The 25,990-nt window shown below is 41.3% G+C and overlaps 1 protein-coding gene across 1 annotated transcript in view; it reads right to left on the reverse strand.

Moving 5' to 3' along the window:
- LOC127571887 (collagen alpha-4(IV) chain-like) overlaps nucleotides 1–25,990 on the reverse strand; it is a 147,506-nt gene that overhangs the window by 31,788 nt on the left and 89,728 nt on the right. The window contains exons 25-36 of the mRNA XM_052018634.1: nucleotides 24,681–24,787; nucleotides 20,716–20,908; nucleotides 16,567–16,629; nucleotides 16,101–16,208; nucleotides 14,464–14,682; nucleotides 12,802–12,960; nucleotides 10,133–10,300; nucleotides 8,771–8,914; nucleotides 5,765–5,872; nucleotides 4,533–4,714; nucleotides 4,358–4,421; nucleotides 2,825–2,899 (exon numbers count right to left, since the gene is read on the reverse strand). Of these exons, the coding sequence (XP_051874594.1) occupies nucleotides 2,825–2,899; nucleotides 4,358–4,421; nucleotides 4,533–4,714; nucleotides 5,765–5,872; nucleotides 8,771–8,914; nucleotides 10,133–10,300; nucleotides 12,802–12,960; nucleotides 14,464–14,682; nucleotides 16,101–16,208; nucleotides 16,567–16,629; nucleotides 20,716–20,908; nucleotides 24,681–24,787 (1,590 nt within the window). The remainder of the gene's footprint in view (nucleotides 1–2,824; nucleotides 2,900–4,357; nucleotides 4,422–4,532; nucleotides 4,715–5,764; nucleotides 5,873–8,770; nucleotides 8,915–10,132; nucleotides 10,301–12,801; nucleotides 12,961–14,463; nucleotides 14,683–16,100; nucleotides 16,209–16,566; nucleotides 16,630–20,715; nucleotides 20,909–24,680; nucleotides 24,788–25,990) is intronic.

Consider the following 25,990-nt stretch of genomic DNA (forward strand, 5'->3'; position numbering starts at 1 on the left):
TGCCTGTCCACAATCTAAGACCCATAAAGCAGCAGCCCAAATTTCAGTACGTCTGTGCATTATATTCACAAGGGCCTCAGAAATACAATGGATAGTAGAAATAATGCTCAGATAAAACTGAGATCAGATCAAAGAATTCTTGAACTCGTTGGCCAGTTCTGTTAAACTATATTTCTCCCTTTCGCCTGTTCACTTTCCCAGGATGACAAAGGAGATTGTGAATATGATAAAACAACAATAGCAGTAGAATGAAGTATGTCATCTGAGTAATTCAATTGATAATAAGACTGATTTATAGCAGACTGAAAGTGGAGCTGAAAGGGAAAATAAAATGGGCAAAGTGAAAATGAACATAGCCTTATGAAATAGACTGCTTTCTAGTGTCATGTATCTTGGATCAGTGTTTTGACATTCTCACATGAATTGTTTTCAGATTTTGAAATCTGTTCCTTTTATGTTGTCACCAACACTTTGAGATTGCCACCTTTACACCCAAATTATTGAAACGTACTGTGAACAAAAGGAGACTGAAATGAGCAGTGAAGCCTGGTGTCACCACCTGCAATCATTCTCAAACCCACATAACACACAGTTATTTCTTCTCTGTTCATCAGCCAGTTTCTATCCATGCTACCACTATTCCTTTCATGTGTTATACCTGTATCTTTCTAACATGTCCCATGGAATACTGCATTCTGATAATGCTTCAACACATCTGCTGCATTCTTTTTATCACCCGAGACTGCTCATGCATTTCTAAATGACAATTAATTTAATCTCAAATAATGTATTTTAAGAATTTGGCTGAACTTAGCCTTGTGCATTGTGTTACCTTCTGTCTTCACATATCTGGTCTCAGTATTTCATGTTCTCACATGAATCATTGATCAGATTAAAAGTAAATCTGATAAACAGAACCCCCCTCCATCTTCGCAACATAGCTAAATCACACGTTCAAGGAAACATAACCCTCATCCATGGGAAATGTTTTTTTGATCAGTATGGTAATTCCAAGTTGCATGCCGGAAAATTTGATAGCTGTCTAATTCTAAATAAAACAGTTTTAAAATATATAAACTGTTAAATAAATAAAGCAGTCTAGAGACACTCAACAGGTCAGGCAGCAACTGTAGAAAGAGAAACAAAGTTAACTTTTCAGATCAAAGGCATTTGCAAGAAACAAAATTTTGACAGTAGGTCTTCAATCTAAAGCTTTGTTTCTCTTCCTACAGATACTGCCTGACCTGATGAGTGTTTCCAGCATTTTCTGCTCTTACTTCAGATTTCAAGCATCTGCAGTTTTGTTTCCATATTCCAAACTAAGGTCGGTTTCTGATGTGTGCATTTGCCTTATGAGAAACTAGACAAGTGAAGTCATACTTGTCATTGGGCACTTGGCAGGTAAAACAGTAACACAACAATGTATTTAAAATCTATAAACCAGGCATGCTTCAGGTATAGGCTAGGTAAATTCCCATTGAAGGTAAAGGTAGGGGAACCAAAGCCAAGGACAGAGCTCTCAATGACAAAGAAGATAGTGAGTATGATAAAAGCAACAGAGTGATCTTGCAAAATGCAGAGCAGGATAACATGCCCGGTATGGACTGGAGGACACACCCAGCCTGCCCTGCCCGGCACGTCTTCCTGCTCTGCATTTCACAACTCCTACGTTCTTTTGTCTATGTTCTCACTCTCTAATTGCTCCCATTCATTCATTGACCAGAAAACCTTGTTTGCAGCTTATCTCCTTGGTCACGCCAGTTTTACCCTATCAGAGATGTTCCCCTTCCTCTACCTTCCCTGCAGCTACTTTTCAAACTTCAAACGAGCTTATTTTCTCAAAATTGATGAAAAAGTAACTGAAGATGCTGGAAATCTAAAAGGAGAACAGAAAATGCTGTAACTACTCAGCAGGTCAGGTTGAATCTGTGGGAAAAGAAACAGAGTTAATGTTTCAGGCTGGAGATCCTTCATCAGAGGGAAGCAGAGCTTTTTTTTTCTCCTTCCTAGTTCTGATGAAGGATTTTTGACCTAAAATGTTGACTCCAGCGGTTTTGTGTTTTAATACAAAGGAGCTCAACTCACAAAGCACTAGAGGAACAGGTCAGGCAGCATTTATGGAGGGAAATGGACAGTCAACGTTTCGGGTTGAGACCATTCATTGCCTTAATCTTATCTACGCCTCTCACAATTTTATATACTTCTGTCAGGTCTCCACTCAGCCTCTGATAGGCCAGAGAAAATAATCCAACTTTGCCCAACCCCTCCTTAAGGTTAATACACTCCAATCCATGCAATATCCTGGTGAACTTCGTCTGCACCCTCTCTATAAATGACTTGGATATGCGATTTCAAAATTTGCAGATGGCACCAAACACGTGGGTGATGAGGGCAGTTAACAGACTGTTCAGGGTGAAGGACAGGGAGGCATGGGTAACAGATGACATTTATTACAGAAATGACAAACAAGGAGGAGGAGAGAAAATAAACTAAATGGCATAGATCAAAAAAGTTTACAGGAACAGAGAATAATAACTATTACATGACTTTCCACGGGAGATTTTCCACTTCTTCACAGTAATTTTGATGGAAAATCAGTGGAAGGCTTAGAAAACAAAACACCAATGGTTTCAATTGTTTCTTTGGGGCCTCTGTTACTCTTCCCTCAAAGCAGCAGCAAGTAAATAGGAGAAACCCTGATGGTATTTCACTGCTCTAAGTCGACATTAACCTCAGCTAATGCCGGACTCAAGTGCAGAGCTGAGGTGTCAGTGGGCAGTGTCCAGTAGCAGGGGATGGTGATTCTTGGAAAGCTACAGCTTACCTGGCTCTCCAGCATCACCTGCCTGTCCCTTTGGTCCAGGAAATCCCTTCAAACTGATAGATTCACCCTCGTCTCCTGTTAAAAGATGCATTGGTAGTTTATTATTAGAGGAAGTTTGTGATAAAATGAACAATTATAAATAACAGTTGGCTGAACTTATGTAGCAAGAGATAAATATTTCCTTTTTCTTTGCATTTTTAAGAAAAGTGCACTTTTGTCTCTGTTTTCGAACTCTTGTTAAATCTTACATCTTCCTTTTCCATTCTTGTTATCCGCTATTTGTTATCTTGTATGAATTTTTAAGCTCAACAGCCTAATGGATGTAATAATGCAGAGGGGAACACTTTCTTTATAAGATATATGGGCATTGATTTTAAATCTACCTGACATGCTGGAAACCAAGAAGGGGAATCACTTAAAGCAGAGTGGTTGGATGATCCAACTCTTTCCCAATCTTATCTGTCTGCCTGCAAAGTCATCAGCAGTGGAAATTCCAATTAATATGTTCTTCCCTTTTGAGACCCTGAGCTCAGCATGAACTGAAACCTTTATAGTGGTGGGAGTATGGATTAGTGATATACCAGGCAGTACTTTTCCATACAGCACTATTGGGGCAAATCTCTAAACACATAAGAACACAAGAAAATAGGAGCAGGAGTAGATCACCAGGTCCCTTAAGCCTGCCCCAATCATTCAATATGATCATAGCTGATCTACCCCAGGATTCAACTCCTTCTGTATGCCAGATTCTCATAGCTCCTAATTCCCTGATCTTCCAAAAATTAAACTACCTCCAATTTAAAGTCTTCTGATGATCTAGCCTCCACAACCTTCAAGGGTAGAGAATTTCTGAGATTCACTACCTTCTGTGAGAAGAACTTTCTACGTACCTTGTTTTTAAATGACTAGATCCTCATCTTGGGAATTATGTCCCCTTGTTCGAGACTCTCCTGCTAGTGGAACCATCTCGACATCTACCCTGTCATGCCTCTCAGGGTCCTATCTGTCTCATTAAGTAACCCCTCATTCTTCAAAATTGGTATTGGTAATGGTTTATTATTGTCACTTGTACCGAGGTACAGTGAAAAACTTGTCTTGCATACCGATCGTACAGGTCAATTCATTACACAGTGCAGTTACATTGGGTTAGGACAGAGTGCAATTGATGTAGTACTGGTAAAAACAATAACAGTACAGAGTAAGGTGTCACAGCTACAGAGAAAGTGCAGTGCAATAAGGTGCAAGGTCACAACAAGGTAGATCGTGAGGTCAGAGTCCATCTCATTGTATAAGGGAACCGTTCAATAGTCTTACCAAATAATAAAATAAATTTATGAATATATACTTATCTAGTAACTAGTATTTTTAAGACTCATATCATGCTCATTTGAGCTACAGATGTCAAGTAACTCAAACTTGCAGCCTCCATTCAGTGACTGTTGGCTATACGGGATGAGAGTACAATTCATGGCCTTAACAGGAACCCGCACATTCACTGATATATATTGCGGACCTAATCATGTGCACGCATACCTTTTGCTCCTTTACAACCACGGGCTCCTGGTAACCCAGGTATTCCGAATTCTCCAGTGTCACCCTAAGTACAAATAAACCACGACATGAAATCATCTCGAATCCATTGCAATGCGTTAGTTTGATGCCACAGCAAAAAATCTGATGAAGCAGTTCTATTGAATCAAAGACTTACTTTCTCACCATTCATTCCAGGAAATCCAATGATACCTCTTTCACCTTTTTGTCCCATTAAACCCTGACATCCAGCTGGACCCGCTGGTCCACTCATTCCAGGCAAGCCTTTCTTGGAGCCTGGTAAACCAGGCCTACCAGGCAATCCAGGGATTCCTGGAATTCCAGGAAATCCTTTTTCTCCTGAAATAGTTATAATGATGTATTAGTGAAGTATAGACAAAACAAAATGCCCTTGTGCTCAGGACTCTGGAATACCACAGCACAGTAACACAGCAAGGTCTTGACAGGAGGGGGTAGGATGCCTCAGCAGGAGAGATTGAACTTACAATGTGGTGGCAGTTCTGTGCAGAAGAGCTGGCTTGTATTAGTCCACATGTTAGTCCAGATTTCCCTGCCTGACCACTGCAGTGTGGAGATGCTTAACATCTCACCTCCCACTCTCTCCCTGGATTCAACCCTGATGCCGGGGCAGTCCCTAATCTAAGTGAGCTGAGGTGCCAGACACACTTTGTGTTTGATTACTCTACTGAGTAGAGGCGCATGTGCAGTGCAGGCTGGATTGAGGATGAATTGGTCCCAATGTAGTAGCTAAAGCATGTTGAACTCCACTTCCAAAATATAATTCCAAGAAGGTCAATGACACTGAGTTTCAGAAAAAAAAAGGACAATGTGTACATGCCACTATATTGTTCTTTATATGTTGTCAAAGATGAATTTATACCACAAGACAACCAATCCACTTTCAAACTTATATTGAAGTTGACAAGAATAAGTGTGTAATTGGCATGAAAAGGATTTCACATCTCTTGAATCATTGAACAGTGGTGTTCTCATGCTTAAAGCAATTCCGAAAAAGACTTGATTGTCCTTCATTTTATAACTATGCTGCAAATCAGGGCACAAGGTTCAATTATGAGCTACGCTTTTGTTCATAAGCCATGGAGTTAAATCTCAGGCAGGGCCCTGAAAGCATGACTTTTTTTTACAAGTTTCCAGACCAGATGTTTGTATTTGTTAGGAGCATTGCCATTTCCTGCATTGTACTGTTGTCCAGAGTAGGTGTCAATTCAGACCCACACCCAAATGGCCAAGTTTTTGACTGGCTGAGCTTCATCTGGTTTTGTTGAATTCCATTTCACTCATGAAGTGGAAGAATCAATTCCACTAGTTACCCATCACTACATAAACAATCCTCTAGCCAGAGACTATTAAGCTGAAGTCTCTCCTTACCTCTTGGTCCTGTAAATCCAGGTTCACCAGGAAGACCTGGGGATCCACGGTCACCTTTTACATAAAATATAACCGGTGTTGATACATCTCCTGGTTCCCCCATTTCTCCTGAAACAAAGCAGTTGTTCCTTTCTTATTAATATTATTTAAAACATTCCAGTAATTTTAGCATTCATATAACACCCTTCAAAATCTCAGGACATGCCAAAGCTCTGTATGAATTTCCATTCTTGCTCTAGATCTTCCCTTGGGTGCTATGGATCTGGTCACCCTTAACAGCAGTTTCAATCTCTAACTGTATAAGAGTGTAAAGAATCCCCCTGTAATCTGAGCTAGATATTCCCATCTTTGTGGAGCTATCTAATCTTTTTAAATATGGATTGACTAAGTTGGAGCTCAGTAAGGTCTGTTGAACTGTTTTGCTTCTCAGACAGCAAGTAAATTAACTCCACAAGGGTAATGAACACACACACTTAACTCAAACCACGAAACTTGCCTTCATGTAATGTCACAAACTAATAAACATATTACTCTAAAACATTTTGCTTAAATTTTTAAAAAAATCCAGAGACGTAGAGTCATAAAGCACAGAAACAGGACCTTCAGACCAACTTGTCCGTACTGATCAAGGTGCCTGCCTGAACTAGTCCCATTTGCCTCCATTTGGCCCATACCCTTCTGAATCCTTCCTATCCATGCAAGCCTTCCGAGTCTGGTAAAAATCTGCTCCAGCAGCCTTCTGCCAACGTGTGTGTTTAAGTCGGATTTTACCTTCCTCCCTTTATAGAAAGCAGGGCCAGTCTACAACACAAAGGCCTGATGAAGACCTCTGACCAGGGTTTTCCAGGATAAAAGCTGCTGGGTGTCTCTTATTTACCAGGACGAGCTAACAAACTGCTCATTGTTTTCCAGCTTCAAGAAAATAACATGTTTAGGATCTAACTTTTTCTCTCAGAACCTTCTTCTACAGTTTGTATGAAGTACACAAGGTTAAAACACAATTCTATTCCAAACAGTTCTGTGGCAAAATAGACTAAGTTGTGACAATTCTTGATTTGGTGAATTCCTCCTCTAAGCTGAACTGTGACGTGGAAGGACTACAAAGAAGGATAAACAGCATGGGAAGAGACCATTCGGCCCAACCACTCCATTTACATTTCACTCAAGCCTCCCGCTATCTTTCCTCACCCTCTATTCCCTTCTCCCTCATATGCCTGACCAGCTTTCCCTAAAATCATCTGTACTATTCACTATGTTAGGAGTTTCACATTCTCAACACTCTTGGGGTAAAGAACTTTCTTCATGACTGTCTTATATTCATGGACTCCAGTTATGTTCTACCCCCACAAGTAGAACCATTTTCTCTGCATTGACTCTTTTAAAACTCTTTTAAAGGGCTCTAATACTCAGCTCTCATCTTTCTTCTCTTAAAAACAAAGAGCCCGAGACGGTCACAAAAATCTGCAAATCTGAAATAAAACATTGGAAACACTCCACAAACAGTATCAGTGGAAAGTGAAACAGAGTTAACGTTTCAAGTTCAAAGAGTCTTCCACAGATGCTGCCTGACCTGGTGAGCATTTCCAGAACTTTCCGGTTTTATTCCAGCTGCTTCATCCTTTCCTGATATGTATACCCTCACACTTCCGGCACTATCCTTGAAAATCTTCTCCTCATTCTCCCCAGAGCCTCTACATCTTTTTATAATATGGCAATCAGAACTGTATGCCAAGTGTGGTCTCACCAAGGTTTGATGCAGATTCAGTACAACTTCTCTACTTTTCAGTTACTGCATATTCCTCTAGAAATAAACTTTGCTGGCAGATTTTGTGTTTTTATGACCTTGCTAATCTGAAGCAAGACTTTTAATGACTGGTGTATTTATCTTCCCTTCAACCATTCGGTTCTTAAACCAACCGGCAAAACCCTAATTGCTACAGTTTAGCAACACTATGACCATTTTGCACTGAAATGGACTTTGTCTTTTTTGTTCCAATTGTGTTATTTCTTGTAAAAATTGGGTATAATTTACGTTTAATTCATGTTTTTCTTGTGAATGCTGCTTATATGATGCTATGTGCCTGTGATGCTGCTGCAATGAAGTTTTTCATTGCACCTGTGGTATATGTACTTGTGCATATGACAATAAACTTGACTTTGACTTTATATTCTAAGAGCACTTTATTCTTGTACCCCACCTAGACTTGCAGCTTTTAAACATAAATTGACCTCTATTTCTGCCAAAGTAAACTACCTCATGTTTGTCAGCATTGAACTTAATTGCCGAATATTTGCTTATTCTGCATATTTATTAATGTAGTTTGCCTCTTCAATATTCTACCCCTTCACAAATTTAGAAATTGTGCCTTGGGTTTTAGAGTCTAAGCTGATATTGTAAATTGTCAGTAGCTATGGACTGAGCACTGATAAATGAGAACACATCAATGAAGCACACCACCCTCACATTCTTTCAAATAGTGGCCTCAAGGACCTGAGCACAGCACGTGTTTGAAGAATGATCTGCAATACTGGAGACATAAATAGAGTAAGAAATTTCTTCTCAAGTGGAGAAAGAAAGAGAAAGAGCAGAATTTATAAACCCTCAGACCTCAATGCTTGAAATCCCAAAGGCTACCTTTGCTGTCTAATTCATGAAAGGAAAGGACTCAAAAATAAACAATCCCATATATTAACGGGATATAGAATCATAAAATTGTACAGCATAGAAATGGGCCCTTTTGGCCCACTTCATCCATGCCAACTGAGATGCCTATCTATGTTTATCCCTTTTGCCCACACTATGCCTGTATCTCTCTCGATCTTTCTTACCCAAGTACCAGTCCAAACGCCTTTGCTTTTCAGTATGACATAAGTTTGTAAATTGTTTTCAATGTAGAAATGCTGACTCCAATTTACAAATACAGTATGTTAATGAGTTGGAAGAAAATACCAAAACCAGATGCGTGCCTGAAACAACATGTCAGTCTAAAATCCAATGTCTGGTACCTTTTATTCCAGTAGCCCCTTTACTTCCATCAGGACCTTTCATTCCATCATCCCCATTTGGTCCTTGTGGTCCACTAGGGCCTGGTTGTCCCCGTGGACCTGGTACTCCTGGAAATCCCGAAATGCCTTGGCTACCTTTGCTGCCTAATACATGAAGGGGAGAGAATCAAATAAATAAACCATGTACAACTAGTTATGCTGTTACAATAAGATATCCAGAATATCCTGTCAGCTACTTGCGCTTGCTACAGACCTACAAGGCAAATCTCCTCAAGCCTTCGGTGGATCCTTTGGTGTCGATGTCTTGCAAAGTGCCAGCACAATCCTCAAAGCAGAGGCCCTTCTGGCTGGCAGAGTGTGTTTGAGAGAAAGACTGGGAAATCTGGCATGTGTGATTCGGGAATATCATACATGTGTGCAAGAGGGAGAGAAATTGGTAAATTTGGTATGTGTGGTTAGAAAATATGTGTGCAAGCAATCAGGAGAGAGAGAGAGAAATTCAGAAATATGGTTTCTGTGATCAAGAAATATTATCAGAATCAGATTTATTATCACTGACATAGATTGTGAAATTTGTTGTTTTGCAGCAGCAGTACAGTGCAAGACATAAAGACATAAAAATTACGATGTTACAAAAATAAATAAATAGTGCAAAATAAAAAGGAATAACGATGTAGTGTTCATGGACCGTTCATTATGCATCTGCGTGGTGTGTGACAGAGACAGAGAGTGAGAGAGAGATTGGGAAATTTGGTATGTCTATATTTGTGAGATCAATTGGGAAACCATGTATAATTGGAAAATATGGTGTTTGTATGACCAAAGTGGAAAATTGTGTATTCTTACTCTGATCCAGCATCCAAAAGAGGAAGGGAACACATTTACAGTTCAAGGAAACAAATTTACAGTTGAAGAAAAAGCACTTTGACACCCTCATTGTAAAACCAACATTTATGGCTCAAGGTGCAACGTTAAGATCAGGGTGATACCCTATTCAGATTTTCAAATGACCAAATTCCTGATTAGGCAAATAAATAAAGTTAATGACTTGGCAATCATCACTCGTGAACTATCAATGGATGCTTGTCAAGATGTCAAAGACAACTCTGGATAAAAGATAATAGAAGGAAATGGTTAAAGTGTGGAATTAGGCTCTTTATAGAATGAGGTGACGGATACAATTTGGATGTGGCCCTGTGACACCAGAAGGAAATTTACCACAGCTGGTGAGCTGAGTTACCTAAAGTATCAATTCAGTCATATGAAAAATGAAAAATTATGTTGTGTCAAGATGAAGGTGAGTAAGATACTGCACATCGCCACACTGTTGGGAAGCATCTTTTTGTTTTGTACACAACTTACCCACTGGACCAAGAATTCCAGGTCTCCCCCTGAAGCCCGGAGGACCTGGTTCACCTTGTCTACCAATTGGGCCAGGGGTTCCTGGATTGCCAGGCATTCCTGGAAGACCTTTCATATCTGGCGTGCCTAGGGAACCTGGATTTCCCGGAAACCCTTTTAGAGACAGACCTGAAATGGGAAAGACATTCATGATTCAGTAGCTTTTGTTACATACATAAGAACATAAGAAACGGGAACAGAAGAAACAGGAACAAAGGTCATGACTGGACTAGTCTTGGCTTCAACACCACTTTCCTGGTCTCTCCCCATGCTCCTCAACTCCCTTACATAGAACATACAGCATAGTATGGGCCCTCTGCCCCACAATGTTGTGCTGACCTATATAAACACGTATACTGCATATCAATCACAAAATGAGATTTAATGCAGAGAAGCTATTGGAGAAAAGGAATACGAGATGGGAATACATCAGTTCCTGGAATAACACCCAGTGCAAAACTTTCAACAATAGATTCTAGATTTAAAATGTAGCCTGAACTTTGTAAGGTAGAAGTTAGGAGGACACATAGGTGTACAGTAAACCCTTAACTTTCATGCAAAAAACAATCTGCTGGAGGAACTCAGTGGTCGGGCAGCATCTGTTGCGAGAAAGGGATTGTTGATGTTTTGGGTCGAGACCCTGCATCAGGACTGAGAGGGGAGAGGGAAGGCCGAGTTCCTCCAGCAGTTTGGTTTTTTATGCTCCATAATGCAGCATCTGCAGTCTGTTGTGTCTCCTTAACTTTAGTGGTTTTGGGAGTTCACATTTGAAACTGACCATGACAGTATTGACAAGACATGTAAACTATTGATACTTCTGCTAATGAGGAAATTATTCAACACAATGAAATGGAGTCTCTATGTGATCTCTGCAGGAGTCATTCTTTATTATTAAAAGTGAAATCTTTGAATGAGGTGAAGAAAAGCACAACTCCTCCTCACCCAAGTATAAATATTAAATGTCCCACTAACAGCGCAGGGTTGGTGCCTCTACCTGTGTCCACACACCTCATCACATTGAGACGACTCATGGTAAATAAAGGTCTCATTTAACTCTGCAAACCCTGCCTAACAATTAACCTCCAAGAATCAGCCGAGGATAGATATTATTAATGGTTTTTAGGACTCAGTAATTTCAGGAATGAAACCTCCATGAAAGTTGAGGGTTTACTGGAGAGTATTCAGTGTAGGGGCAACTTTAAAACAGAAAATGGTAGAGATGTCCAAAAGGTGAGGCAGCATTTGTGAAGTAAAACAAAGTTAATGTTTCAGATTGAAGACCCACCTTCAACATGAAACATTAAGCTCTGTTTCTCCTTCCACTGATACTGCCCACTTTCTGTTTTTATTTCACAGTTCCAGCAGCTCCAGTCTTTTGCTTTAACAACTGACTGTACCACACAGTATGACTTTGAAATATTGCTGTACCCAACCATAGCTGGTTAGTTGAAAATTTACTGCCTTCGATACAGGGTGTCCTGTTACTACTTCTGCCCCTTCACTCTGAAACACTGAAGACCTCTGATATCACAGCAGGCATCAAGAAGTTGCTTGACATGTGACATATCTACTTGGAAAGTAGGGATCAATGAAACTAGCATTTGAGAACAAAGTTAGAAAATTAATGGAGAAACCTTTGAAGTAAAAAGAAACATGCACCCTGATGTTTGAGGGTAGTTGAAGAGGGAGGAGGGGACTTGGGTTGCCTGCAGGAGTGAGTCACAAAATCCCAGGATCACAGGGGTCCTGCTGAATTTGAATGGCTGGACAACATTATTACTTGTACTTTAAACTTGACCACAGCTGAGGGGTGTGTGAGATGGTCCTGGGGAAAGGGAAAGGTCAAGGACCAGAAAGTGGGTTGGGGGAGTCAGACCATTGATCGACTGGCAGTGATCATAAGGCAGAAGGCTGATGAGAGGAAGGGAGGCCTTTAGCAGCAGAAGATTTGCTGAGGGAACAGTACTGGGTGGTGCAGGGGTTTGGAGAGGAACACACTCCTGTTTGATCATAAAGACTTTGTCTCCATTTTGTTGCTGGGTTCACTAGAAGTAAATTTTATTGCACTCTATGGGTTTGATCTAAATATCACACTAAGGTGCCCCCTTGAGTGGCATGAGACAAAAATTTGATATGAAACCACCATCAAAATAGTGGCAGGTAAATGTGGGATCTTTCATTTCTAACTTCCTGACTACCTCCCGATTGCCATGAGGATGAGGTTGGAATTCTATGTCCAGCCCCTTACAGAGAAAGCAAAATATTGCAGATGCAGGAAATCTGAAACAAAGTAGAAAACACAGTAATACTCAGCAGGCCAGGCAGCTTCTACGGAGGAAGAAACAACATTTATGCTTCACATTGATATCCTTTCATCAGAACCAGGAAGAGTTAGAGATAAAACAATTTTTAAGATGAAAAGAAAGGAGGGAGGGAGGAGAGAACAAAAAGGAAATGTCTGTGACAGGGTGCAGGCAGAAGAGCTTAATTGACAAAAGGGATGGTGGTGCAATGGGAAAGAAGGAGTTAAAGGCATTAATGAACAACAGGTTAGTCTGTAGGAAGCAGCTCTTAATGTGAGTCAGCTTCTGTGCATGCAGTTAGGCCACAAGATTTCAAATACCCTTCACCTTGAGGGCCGCAGGTACCGGGATGTCCTGGAGGCCCAATTGGACCTGGCTCTCCATTCATCTGGTCACCCGGTGGGCCAGGATCCCCTGGCAATCCACTCGGGCCTCTATTGCCTTTGAATCCTTTAAGGCCTGGGAATCCCGGGACTCCATCCTTTCCTGGAAATAACAGAAGCAAGTAACTTATAACAGAAAACAGGTATGCAATGTAATCTGAACGGCAACGTAGGAACCACAAAGTGGAAACATTTAGTACATTCATTAGTGTGTTATTTTGCCACAGCTTTAAATTGTTTTAAAACACGTCTCCTACAGAGAATTTCATAAAGTCACCACAAGCTTACATACACTTATCATTAGTTTCCAATAAAGTAACATATAAACAAATTCCTCAATGCATTGGAAAAAGTCCTGAATATCTATTCTAACAAAATGAATAACGCAGCATAAATGTGTTGGTAATTTTGTTAAAATAGTCTACATAGGAACTCATTGTAACTGCATCAAGCAAAGTACTAAAATGAGAGCATGAAGGAAGTTCAACCTTTATGAGCATTCTTGCTCTGTACAAAAAACGTAAGTTGAAGTCTCAATCCTGAATGATATTAACAATTGCACTAGCTGGCTGGAAAGGGCAAGAGATGATAAAGAGGCTACAAAATGCTACAGAAAGCCAATAATAACCAAATAAAAGAATCAGAAGATTTGAAACTGGCCTGTACATTTTTAAATGTTTTCATTGTCCTAAGGAAATAATTAGCCTGTCCACCAATGAAGAAATCCCAGGGAGTGAAAGGTCAATTAAACCTGTACTCCACCATTCTAAAGGAAACAGACGAACATAAAGATTAAGACCATAAGTCCATAAGACATAGGAGCAGAATTAGGCCATTTGGCCCATCAAGTCTGCTCCACCATTCGATCATGGCTGATTTATTTTTCCCTCTCAACCCCATTCTCCTGCCTTCTCCCTGTAACCTTTGATGCCCTTACTAATCAAGAACCTATCAACCTCTGCTTTAAATATACCCAATGGCTTGACCCCCACAGTTGTCTGTGGCAATGAATTCCACAGATTTACCACCCTCTGACCAAAGAAATTCCTCCTCATCTCTGTTCTAAAGGGACATCCTTCTCTTCTGAGACTGTGCCCTCTGGTCCGAGATGCTCCCACTACTGGAAACATCCTCTCCAGGTCCACTTTCTCCAGGCCTTTCAATATTCAGTTGGTTTCAATGAGATCCCCCCTCATCCTTCTGAACTCTAGTGAATACAGGCCCAGAACCATCAAACGTTCCTCATACATTAACCCTATCATTTCTAGGATCATTCTTGTAAACCTCCCCCGGACCCTCTCCAATGCCAGCACATTCTTAGATATGGGTCCCAAAACTGCTCACAATATTCCAAACAATCAAGTTTACTTGTGTCCTCTTCCCTCTTTCTCTCCATAGCCTGGGCTACAAACTTTAGGTTGACGGCAGAAGGACTGTGATAAAATATGCTTTTAGATTTTATCTTGTGTGTTGAGGGAATAAATGTGCAAATCTAAAAGTCCAGTTTGATTCAGACCCACATTTAATACTTGAAATGGCAATTATATGTATATAATGGCCAATAACTGTCCAGGGAAAGGGGAGCTTGCAAGCTTTTAAAATTTACCTTGTTCTCCTGGGGATCCGCGATCTCCGGGCTCTCCTCTTGCGCCTATTAAACCATCTCTTCCGGCTTGTCCAGGGGATCCTGGAGGACCATCACTTGAATCACCAGGTTGGCCTTCTTCTCCTTGAGCACCTGGAAGTCCTGGAATGCCTGGGGCTCCATCTTCAGAAGATCCGGGAGGTCCAGGAGGTCCTGGGTTACCAATGCATCCTTTAAAACCTGAGAGTAAGTATGAAGCTGCAAGTTATCCATCTTGTTACAATCAACAGTCATCAGGCAAAGAACAGAAGCGAAGAGGAAGAATGTCTAGAAGACTAATGTAATACCATTTGACACTCTCTTTTGTACTCATCACTGCCTTTCCTGATGGTCTGCTACCCTGAAAATGATACTGTCATGATCACCATTGTATTTTGTACATGATGCTCTTGATGGAAGGAAACATGTCAACCTTATCACATGTAACCACAGATACACAGCAATGTGCTTAATGCTTAACTGTCCTCTGAGGGAACCTATGAGTTGCTCAGTTCAGGGGTATTTAGTGATAGGCAATAAATGCTAGCCTTACCAACAACCTCAATATCTTGTTAATGTTCGGCTAAACAATGTTTTTTCATCTTGGGAAAAGAGACAAGATAATTCCTAGATTTACAAAGTAGGGATGCAAAACAGAGAAGCAGAATAGAGCAGCAAACTTGGAACAGAGTGGCAGCATTTGGGAAAAGCAAGGGGAGACTTTGACAGTCTATAGGAAGATCAGAAGGAGTATTCATATCAATAATAACCACAGTAAAATTGATAAAGGAAGATAAGAGGGAGAAAAAGTGACTCAGAACAAAAAAAAGAGTAAGAGAGGGAACTTGAGAAAGCTAATTGCAGTTTGCATTTTTACCCAATTCTAAATCAATTAATTCAGTGCAGCCAAAGATTCAAAACTTCAGCATTCTTCTGAATGGCTAAGAATTACATCACTAAGAATATTTAAATTTTGATTTGTAACAGTCCAGGGAAGCATCATTGTACATTAAAAATGTGACACAGGAATGCACATTGTTGCTGATACAAACCAAGATATGAAAGCTATAAACTATGACCAGTAAACCCTTCATGTTTTTAGCTATTTAAATTAACTCACTACTGCACAATGTAGAACAAATATCTCTTCTCTTTATTACCATGCCTGTGGTATTAGGCATGCTCAGCACTGTAAACAGCCCTAAAGAGGAAACACACACAAAATACTTAAAAAGGAGGTGTACTAATATAGCACAGGAGCTAAACTAATAATCTGGAAAACTATAACGTAGATGTTGTTTTTCTCTTTGAAGATATTGATGGCAGGGTTAAGAATCAACGTGGAAGTGAGTTTGGTGATTTGCTGCAATGTATCTTGGAGTTCATATGTGATGTAACCACAGTGCACCAGCGGTTATCCAGACATATAGAATCAAAGAAACTTCAGCAGGAATTGGTCCTTGAATACAAACACAGTTGACTGGTTGACAAAACACTGCCCAGTTACAAGGAACCATCGAGAATGTCATAATTCATAACTAATCAGGATTATTAGAGAACTGGAACAATAGCAATGAGTTGCATTCAGTTTGACATTTTAACTTCCCTTCTGTTCCCACCTGGTGTTCCAGGGACTGTTGTCAGGCCCGGATCCCCTTTGACACCTTTCAGACCGTCAAAGCCATTCTGTCCTTGTCTGCCGGGTATCCCTGGATAACCTTTTCGCCCTGAGGAAGGGAAAGAAAAATTATGGCGTAAGTTCAATATTAACCTGAATTACAGTAATAACCATCAAATGGGAACCTGTAAATGAGCAATAGTGACATAGATTCTATTTTTTATATATTATACACTGGAAATAGTGGACTAATGACAAGGCAGTCCACTGATTAAGAGCTTTGAATGGCTCTCAGAATTTTCTCACAATACCCATTTTCCTGAACATGGAAAACTGCAATCACATGGTGTTCACTGCACTAGAACTAGTGCTCCATCAGTTAAACAACAGTCAAATATTAAGTTCATGAATTTCATGCCAATGATCTAAGTATATTGATGGTGCTGATCCGAATTAAAGATAAACACCTTGAAACCCCGGCATTCCTTTCGGACCATCCGGCCCTGGGATTAGAGGACAGTCAGGGTTACCTGCAAAAGAAGAAAACAATGGTAATGAGAAATTGATTTAATATCGGATCGCTTTTCTGCATTAATTGGCTGTAGATTGCAAATGTAGTTTCAGATAATTCTAAAAATGGTATCTGTAATATAAGTTGAAAAGTGATAAACTTATCAACTTCAGACTCTGATTTTGTAGTTAGGAGCTCCAAATGAATTAGGAACTCCATACATGAAAAGAGACATGAAGGTATCTGACTGTTCCAAAACAGACCAGGTCTGAAATGTAGTTGTGGCACTCACCAGAAATCCTATGCAACTGAAATTAAAATTGATGCCCAAATTGTTCCCATAAGACCATAAGAGCAGAATTAGGCCATTCAGCCCATCAAGTCTGCTCTGCCATTCAATCATAGCTGACTTTTTTTTCCTCAACCCCATTCTCCCACCTTCTTCTCATAACCTTAACCCTTTTACCAATCAAGAACCTGTCAATCTCTGCCTTAAATACATTCAATGACTAGGCCTCCACAGCCCTGCATATCAACGAATTCCACAGATTCACCCGCCTCTGCTGAAGAAATTCTGTGCCTTTATTCTGAGGCTGTGCCCTCGGATCTCAGACTCTCCTACCAATGGAGACATCCACTCCACGTCCACTCTATCCAGGCCTTTCAGTAGTCGGTAGGTTTCAATGAGATTCCCCCTCGGCCTTCGGAACACCATTGAGTACAGGCCCAGAGACATCAAAAGCTCCTCATAGGTTAAGCCTTTCATTCCCGGGATCGTTCTTGTGAACCTCCTCTGGACTCTCTCCAGGCCCACCACATCTTTCCTTAGATACGGGGCCCAAAATTGCTCACAATAAGAGTTACCAGTAAGAGTACAGTAAAAAGAATCAAACCAGGTTGTTCTAAGGCTCCTAAATGCCATACACAGTGCACCATAGTCTTGAAGTGCAAGACTGTTGCTGTCACTTCTGTGTCATAAAGCTTCTCATTCAGTCACATGGTGATAATGTTCCCATCCACACGTGCCTAAACATCAGCAACTGTTAACCATCAATGATGAAGAATTGGTGATCTGTCTCCACTTGAAGATGGTATGGAAGCCTGCAAGTGATGGTGTCTTCATGATGATGCTCCTGTTCTCCTTGGAGATATAGATGGTAGGACTAAGAATCAATGTGGAAGCAAGCTTGGTGATTTGCCACAGTGTACCTTGGAGTTCAAATGTGATCAACCCACAGTGCACCGGTGGTTATCCAAACACAGCAGAATCAAAGAACCTTACAGCACATTTACACCTGTGCTGACCCTAGGCAATGGTTAGCATTTAAAGAAGTAATGCACAAGTTGAAAAAAAATTCCTACTAGGCACAAGAACCCAAATTTAATCATTTTAGAACTCAGAAAAAGAGGACCAATAGAGAAAGATGATTATGACTGGTGAGAAACAAAAAATAAGAGCTTTTATAGGCATATATAAACTAGTGACAGCAAATATGTACCCTTAGCAAACACACAAAGGTGAAACTATAATGGGGAATAAGGAAATGGCAGAGAACTTAATGATTTTACGTCAATTTTCATGTAAGAAGCCACATAAAAACCTGCCAAATATATTTGAAGATCAAGGGTCTAATGAGACCGAGTAACTGAAAGTACTAAGTATTAGTCAAGAGTAATACTAGAGAAGATGGCAAGCTTCAAGGCTGATAAATCCTAAGGACCTGATGATCTACATCCCAGGGCTTTGAGAGAATTGGCTTTAGCAATAGCGGATGTCTTGGTTATCATCTTTTAAAGTTCTATAGAGAATATTTCCCATGGCTATAGAGTCATGGACTAGGAGGTACAGCTTGAGAATAAGGGATAGGCTGTTTAAGACCAAGGAGAAATTTCTTTTCTCAGAGGGTAGTGAACCTCTGGAATTCTCTAACCCAGAGAATTGTGGAAGCTCAGTCATTGTGTTCATTCAAAACAGATATTGATAGATTTCTTGAAATTCAGGGAATCCAGGAACATGGGGACAGTGCTGGAAAATGGTGTTGAGGTAGAAGGTCAGCTATATTCATCTTGAAAAGTGGTCTTCTGAATTAAATTTTGCAGATGGTGGAGAGAATTTTAGACATTCAAATGTGCCAGTTCCTGCAGACTAATTAGCATCTCGCATGTCCTGTGGTTATGATCTTTCTAGTTCAGCTTCTGGTCTATGGTGTATCCTAATGTGTTGATGGCAGGGGGCCTATCATTGGTCGTACTGTTGAAGATCAAGTGAGGAGGGTGGGGTGGATAAGCCTTTTCCTTTTGGACATTGGCTTGCTTAGCAGTTAGATGATGTGAACATTGCCTCTCACTTGCCAGCCCAATTAGATATTGCTGAAGTCCTGCAATAGGTTGGCATGACACTCCTGATTACTTGTAAAATTGTGACAGACCTGAATAATTATGGACAGCTACACTCCTTACACAGTGCCCGAATGGTCATTGACGAAGCATCTGAGGGTTGCTCCAGTAGGAATGCCTTGGGTCATGGCCTCCCAAAACCACCAACCACTTTCTCTTCATCAGATGTGAGTGCAGCAATGGAAGGGCATCCCCATGATCCCCAGTAACTTCAGTTTTGTCAGGGCTCCACGGTGCCTTACTCCAACAACCATCGCTCTCAGTTCACACCCATGCTTGAATCAAGACTGCAATGGGTTTGGGAACTGCTGAAAGCTGAGTACCTTATTACTGAGTAGGAGCCACTTTCTAGCACTTTGTTTTTAACTGGGGTAGGAAATACCCAGGTTAGATATCTCCTGATTTAATAAACAGATGTTACCCACTGAAGGGTAGATGTCAGTGCCATAACTGCATTTTGACCCCAAGGATGGCAAGCTATTTGGTCCCATTGTTTATGTTGTGTCCAGTGAACCAGCTCACCACTTATTGTCATGTGGAGTAAATAAATGAAACAAATGGTGGCAAGTGCCTCAGGAGGATGGCACCTCATGTGGCAGGTTGGTTAACAGTAAGGTCAGGATATACAGTATATGGAGGAGGGAAAGGGTTTAAGAATCTGGCATTAGTGCCAGCATCTGGCTCAGCCAGAAACATCTGGTTCAGCCAGATCTTTTATCTAATATTGATTTAGTTGATGAGTTGCCACACTTTGGTAGGACTCATTTTCAAACAATGAGTTAGCCAATATGGATCATTACACAAAGGCATATTTATGATGTAATTATAAAAAATGTACATAACCTTTTCACACATCTAAATTAATGCAAAGAAATTCATTTCTTGTTGTACACATTGACTCCCCTTTGTCCCCAGAAGTTGCAAACCTGAAGTTCATTATTTCTTTGGGTCTACATTAGTTTGGTTATAGGGATGTGGTTGGTTTCAGTGGACATGTTATCAACACGACAGATAGAAGAAGCACAAAAGAATGTTAGAAATAGCAATGGAGCCTGCTCCAATAAGATCTTGGATGGTCTATCTTCACACCATTCTCCTGCCCTTTCCTCACACCCTATCAGAGAAGGGGCTACACTTGACCTCCTCTTGGGAAACGATGCTAAGCAAGTGGTTGATATGTTGGCAAGGGAGCACTTCAGAACCAATGACCATAATTCTATTAGTTTCAATATAGTCCTGGAAAAAGATAGGACTGGTGCTCAAGTCCTAAATTTGGGGAAGTCTAAGTTTGATGGCATCAGATAGGAACTCTCAAAAGTTGATTGGGAGAGGCTGTTTGCAAGTAAATGGACATCTGGAAAAATGGAGGCTTTTAAAAGTGAGATAAAGAGAGTTCAGGGTCAGCATGTTCCAGTTAGAGTAGGGTCAGCATGTTCCAGTTGGAGTGAAGGGCAAGGCTGGTAAGATAAGGGAACTTTGGGTGACAAGGGATATTGAGGTTCTGGTCAGGAAAAGAAGGAGGCATATATGAGGAGTAGGCAACTGGGATCAAGCGAGTCCCTTGAAGAGTGTAAGGGATGTAGAAATACACACAAGAAGGAAATTAGGAGGGCAAAAAGAGGCCATGAGGTAATCCCTGGCAGATAAGATGGAGGAGAATTCTGAATGCATGTTGAATTCCCAGTTGGAAATATTCAGGATACTTTACCTGTTTGGCCTCTAGGTCCCGGAGGTCCTGGAGGTCCCAGAGGTCCTGGAAAACCCCTTTCTCCGTCAGGACCCTGTTGACCTATTGAACCACGAATACCCGTGCCTGGAGGTCCAGGTGGTCCTGGGGAAGCTGGAGGTCCTGGAAAACCAGGTAAACCCTTGAGTCCTGGAACTCCATTCATAGCTTCACCCTGCAGGAAATTTAAATATGCATCAGAGAATGCAATGCTATAAACTTCAGAAACAAGCCAGAAGTACAGTTTTAACCCTAGCTGAATGGGCAGTTAAAATTGCTTTGGCTTCTCATCCATCTCAGAACTATTGGAATATTATTGGTTTGAATTTTTCACTTTCTCTCCTTGGCAACAAGGGCACCTTTATCACATACACACAAGCACAGCACACTGGTGCAGCTAGCGAAGCTGTTGCCTCACAGCTCCAGTGACCCATATTCAAGCCCGAATTTTGGTGGTCTGTGCAGAGTTTGCACGTTCTCCCTGTGACCGCGTGGGTTTCCCCAGGTGCTCTCATTTCCTCCCACATCCCAAAGATGTCCAGGTTGGCCGCTTAAGTGGCCAATGTATATTGCTCCTACTGTGGAGATGGGAGGTAGAATCTGGGGGAAGTTGATGTGAATATGGGAAAAATTAAGTAGGATTAGTACATTGGACGCTTGATGGGCAGCATGGACCTTCTGTGGACCTATTGGGTCAAAGGGCCTATTTCCATGCTGTATGACTCTCTGATATATGTGTCTAGTCCCAATGACATCACTTGGAGATGACTGCTACTATTACTGGACTGTTTGAGTGGAAAAGACTAAGCTTTTCAGCAGACCAAGCCCACAAGGACTCGGTCAACTGGAAATTTCAAAGCTGTGTAAGACACAAATCACCCATACTCTAACTTAGTGGCACAAAGGAGTCAGGTGCTGAATGAGCTACTCTTGTTCCTATGTTCTTAAAATATTCTGCTACATCCTGAGTAGAGCTCAAACAAAGGGACAGCTGATGTGGTAACATTTGGGTACAAAGTGGTTCTGTGGTGTTTTGTTAATCGAAAGTAAAGATCAGAATAAAGCCTGTTCAGTTGAGCCTGTCCCATTCTGTCTTAGTATCAGTTTCAGAGCAAGAGGTTGGAGATATTTCTGGGAGCGTCAAAGGAACCTGTCAGGCATGCTGGAAGACCCAGGGAAAGGGAACCAAAAACTAGAGGGGGCATAGGTTTGTGAGAGGTGAAAGATTTGAAAGGGACCTGAGGGGCAACTTCTTCATGCAAAGGGTGGTGCATATATGGAACGAGCTGCCAGAGAAAGTAGTTGAGGCAGGTACAATAACAACATTTAAAAGACGTTTGGATAAGTACATGGATAGGAAAGGTTTAGGGGATAATGGGCCAAATACAGGCAAATGGGACGAGCTTAGGTGGGCACCTTAGTTGGCATGGACGAGTTGGGCTGAAGGGCCTGTGTTACTCTACGACTGGAGCTTGACTGGACCCACATGGGACTATTTCTTGAGGGCCAGGGGCCTAAGTGTTTCTACATCCCCTCAATAAACATTTAAATCTACACTGCCCCTCCTGCCCCACCACTATCCTACAGCCACACATTTGCAAGAAGCCCCTAGTTGAAGGCTGATACTGCCACTGAAGCATGCGATTTTTCACGATTTCCTGATGATCTGAACAGATGAAGCAGTTGTCTACTGGGAATTAAATGAGTTCTGGCCATAAAATTCAACCTGGTCCCACTCTTCAGGCTGCTAGTGGGGACAAAGGGTGACCGCCTCTTCGCTCTCTTTTCAGATCTGTCTCACACACGTGCCCCCACTCAGCAGACCTCAGGAGTTTCCAGGTCCACCTGTAAAGTGCCACATGCACCAATGTTGAATAATTGCTTAGGGGCAACTCAGGGAGTGCTGCTGCCCCACAGCTCCAGAATTCCAGGTTCAATCCTGACCTCCGGTACTATCTGTGTGGAGTTATCATGTTTCTTCCCCGTAACTGCATGGGTTTCCTGCCCCATCCCAAAGATATGTTGATTGGTAGTACTGTTGTAAAATTGGTAGATTGTTAATTACCCCCAATATAGATGAGTGGTAAGAAAATCAGGATGGAGTTGAAGGGCATGAGAGAGAGAGAGAGACACACACACACACATAGGGAAATAAGGGGGGAATGGGATTGATTGGATTGTCCTGCGAGCTGGCATTGACTCAAGGGCTGAATGGCCTCTTTCTATGCATGAGTAATATGACATAATCCTGAAAATATCAGCTAGTTTACCAAAAATTCTTATTAGACATTTTCTTTCAAACACTTGGTTGCAACTTGTCAAGAATAGTAAAGACTTTCCTATGATTAGGTGACCAGAATCACAGATAGCTCTCTCAATAGGTTCTGAGCCCAAGAATAACATTAGCTCCTAATTCTGCTTCCTGATGTTTCACAAATTAGGTTGGTCTTGGTGGGGGCTGGGGATGGTTGGTGGAGGGGTAGCTAATGGCCCAGGGTCTGGCTACGTCAAACCCACACTCCTTGTCCCACTTTCCAATTTTCTGCCATGTTCAGCAACCATTCCATAGCCCTCCTGCGGCTGAGTATATTCTAATAAAATGTGATGGCACTGGATTTCATTTCCATCTTTCATGTTCTGGCAACATGGAAGGTTAGTGTATCCCACACATCCAGCACGGGGAGAAGATTTAACATTAAGATGACCAATTTCACCATTGTAATTTTCTGCACAATGGAAAATGACCCAGTGGAAAATGGCAATCAAAGAAAACCTTATTTGAGACCTGTTGGTCCACTTAAAAGAATTAAAGATTTACATTTTTATGATATATTTTAAGCGTACCAGCACCTTTACTTTCTAAGAAGGTTAAGGAGGTTCTGCTTGTCACCAAACACGCTAACAAACTTCTACAGATGTACTGTTGAAAGCATCCTGACTGGTTGCATCATGGTCTGGTACGGCAATTCAAATGCGCAGGAATGTAAGAAGCCACAGAGAGTCATGGACTCTGCCCAATACATCACAGGCACATCCCTCCCCACCATCGGTAGTATCTAAAGGAGGCGCTGCCTCAAGAAGGCAACATCCATCGTCAAAGATCCCCACCATCCGGGCCATGCCATCTTCTCGCAGCTACCATCAGGCAGGAGGTACAGAAGCCTGAAGTCCAACACCACCAGGTTCAAGAACAGCTACTTCCCTTCAACCATTTGATTCTTGAACCAACCAGCAAAACCCTAATCACTAGTTTAACAACACTATGATGACTGTGCACTAAAATGGACTTTTGTTTTGTTCTAGTTGTGTTCTTTCTTGTAAAAATTGTGTATAATTTATGTTAGATTTATATTTTTCTTGTGAATGCTGCTTATATGTGCCTGTGGTGTTGCTACAAGTAAGTTTTTCGTTGCACCTGTGCATACGTGTATTTGTGCATATGACAATAAACATGACTTTGACTTTTAAGGCCTCAGAACCTCTCAAAGAATTTTGCAACAAGTGAAATGCTGCTTTGATGTTTCATCATTGTTGTAAACTCCCCTACTTTTCATAGGAACTAACGTTCTTCTTCCAGCTGGAACAAACAGGTAACCAGGTCCTTAGTTTCTTTGCCCACCTCGCTCACACTACTGTGTTGGTCAAGACATCTCTGATCATGTCTCAGGGAGCAGAACTTGAGCATGGAACCATAGCCTCCTTACCCAGTGAGAATGCTATATAATTAAGCCAAGGGTTACAGCATCATCTACTCAAAAGAGGTAGCATTTAATCAGGTGTTCTCCTAATTGCTGAATTGCAACAGATAGGGAGCAGGAGATCTCCTGGAGAGATCCTCCTAAGACATCTTACTATTAAAAGTGTTCACAAAGCGGTTACTAAAATGTTAATGTGGATGAGGTTTTATAACATTGTAAGCACAACTCGTTTACAAGACCATTACATACAGCAGGTCCAGGTTCGCCCATCATTCCGGCATTTCCACATTGACCAGGCTGACCCGGTGTTCCTCTCATACCTGCAGGCCCAGGATTACCCGGATCTCCTCTCTCTCCTGTGGAGGGGAAAATGCACAAATATTTCAATGTCCAATGCCTTGTTCATCTACTTAACGGTAACTGCATCTTAAAAGTATTCAACTGAACGTGAAGCAATTTGATTCTTTTCTGAGATGTGTGGGGGTGCTTTCTAAGCATTCTTATGCTTTAGTGGGAAGTTTTTTATGGCAAAAGATTGCACAGAATAAATTACCCTCATCCTCATACATAATATTTGTGCTTGCAGCCCAGCAAGCTTATGTACATTTTATCAATAGTTATTGCTGCTCCACACAATGCAAGTAATTGTCTACACTATCAGTTAAAAGAACAAAAAGTACTGTGACTCCCCTTATACATTTCTCAGTTGGCTATTTATTTTCATTGGTACAGTATATTCTATGTTAACTCTTCTGTTATACTATTCATACATTTATCCTGCTAACTCATTCTACTAAATTTTTGCCTCACGCTTCTAATTCCGATTACTTATGAACCTCCTCACCATCCTTCAAACAGATTGGAAGTCCAGTGCTAAATGCTTGTAGATCAAGATGTACGTTTAAAGACAGCATCTATCCAACCATCATTAAGCTGGCGACCGAGAAATTCTATTGGCCTTTTGTGCAATATGGGAATGAAATGAATCAAAACTGTGATTGCTATGTCATGCATGCAAGATACTGTTCATTTCAAAATAGGCTTTAACTAGAGGGCTTTGGCATTATTTAAAGTGAACAAATCTTCCTTGATCTGTTGCTGGGGAGTCCAAGTGATCCATCTCTTTCACGTTGGTCCTCCTTCATAAAATTTTCTTGGTATTCACTCCCTGCTCATCCTCCCACCAGCACTACATCCTCACACCTCACAAATCTCTCTCCATTCAGCCCTTCGCCTACCAATTGCCAACTCATGTGACCAGAATCTGATCTCCTAAAAATGAAAAAACAAAATGCGGATGCTGAAATTCTGCAATACAAACAGAAAATGCTGGAAATGCCCAGCAGGTCAGGCAGCATCTGTGGAAAGAGAAACAGGGTTAATGTTTCAGGTCTGAGCCCCTTCATCAGAAACTGTCCCTGTGGCCCCTTATGCATTTTGGAACAAGCTTCTCTCTACCCTGCCTCCGTCACCCCACCCTGCCAGCCACCATGTACCCACTCCCATCAATGAACCTCAGCACAAGTCTCCAGCACAACAGAATTTTGGGCTGATGAGGA

Source organism: Pristis pectinata, chromosome 6 (genome assembly GCF_009764475.1).
Source record: "Pristis pectinata isolate sPriPec2 chromosome 6, sPriPec2.1.pri, whole genome shotgun sequence".
Lineage (NCBI taxonomy): Eukaryota > Metazoa > Chordata > Chondrichthyes > Rhinopristiformes > Pristidae > Pristis > Pristis pectinata.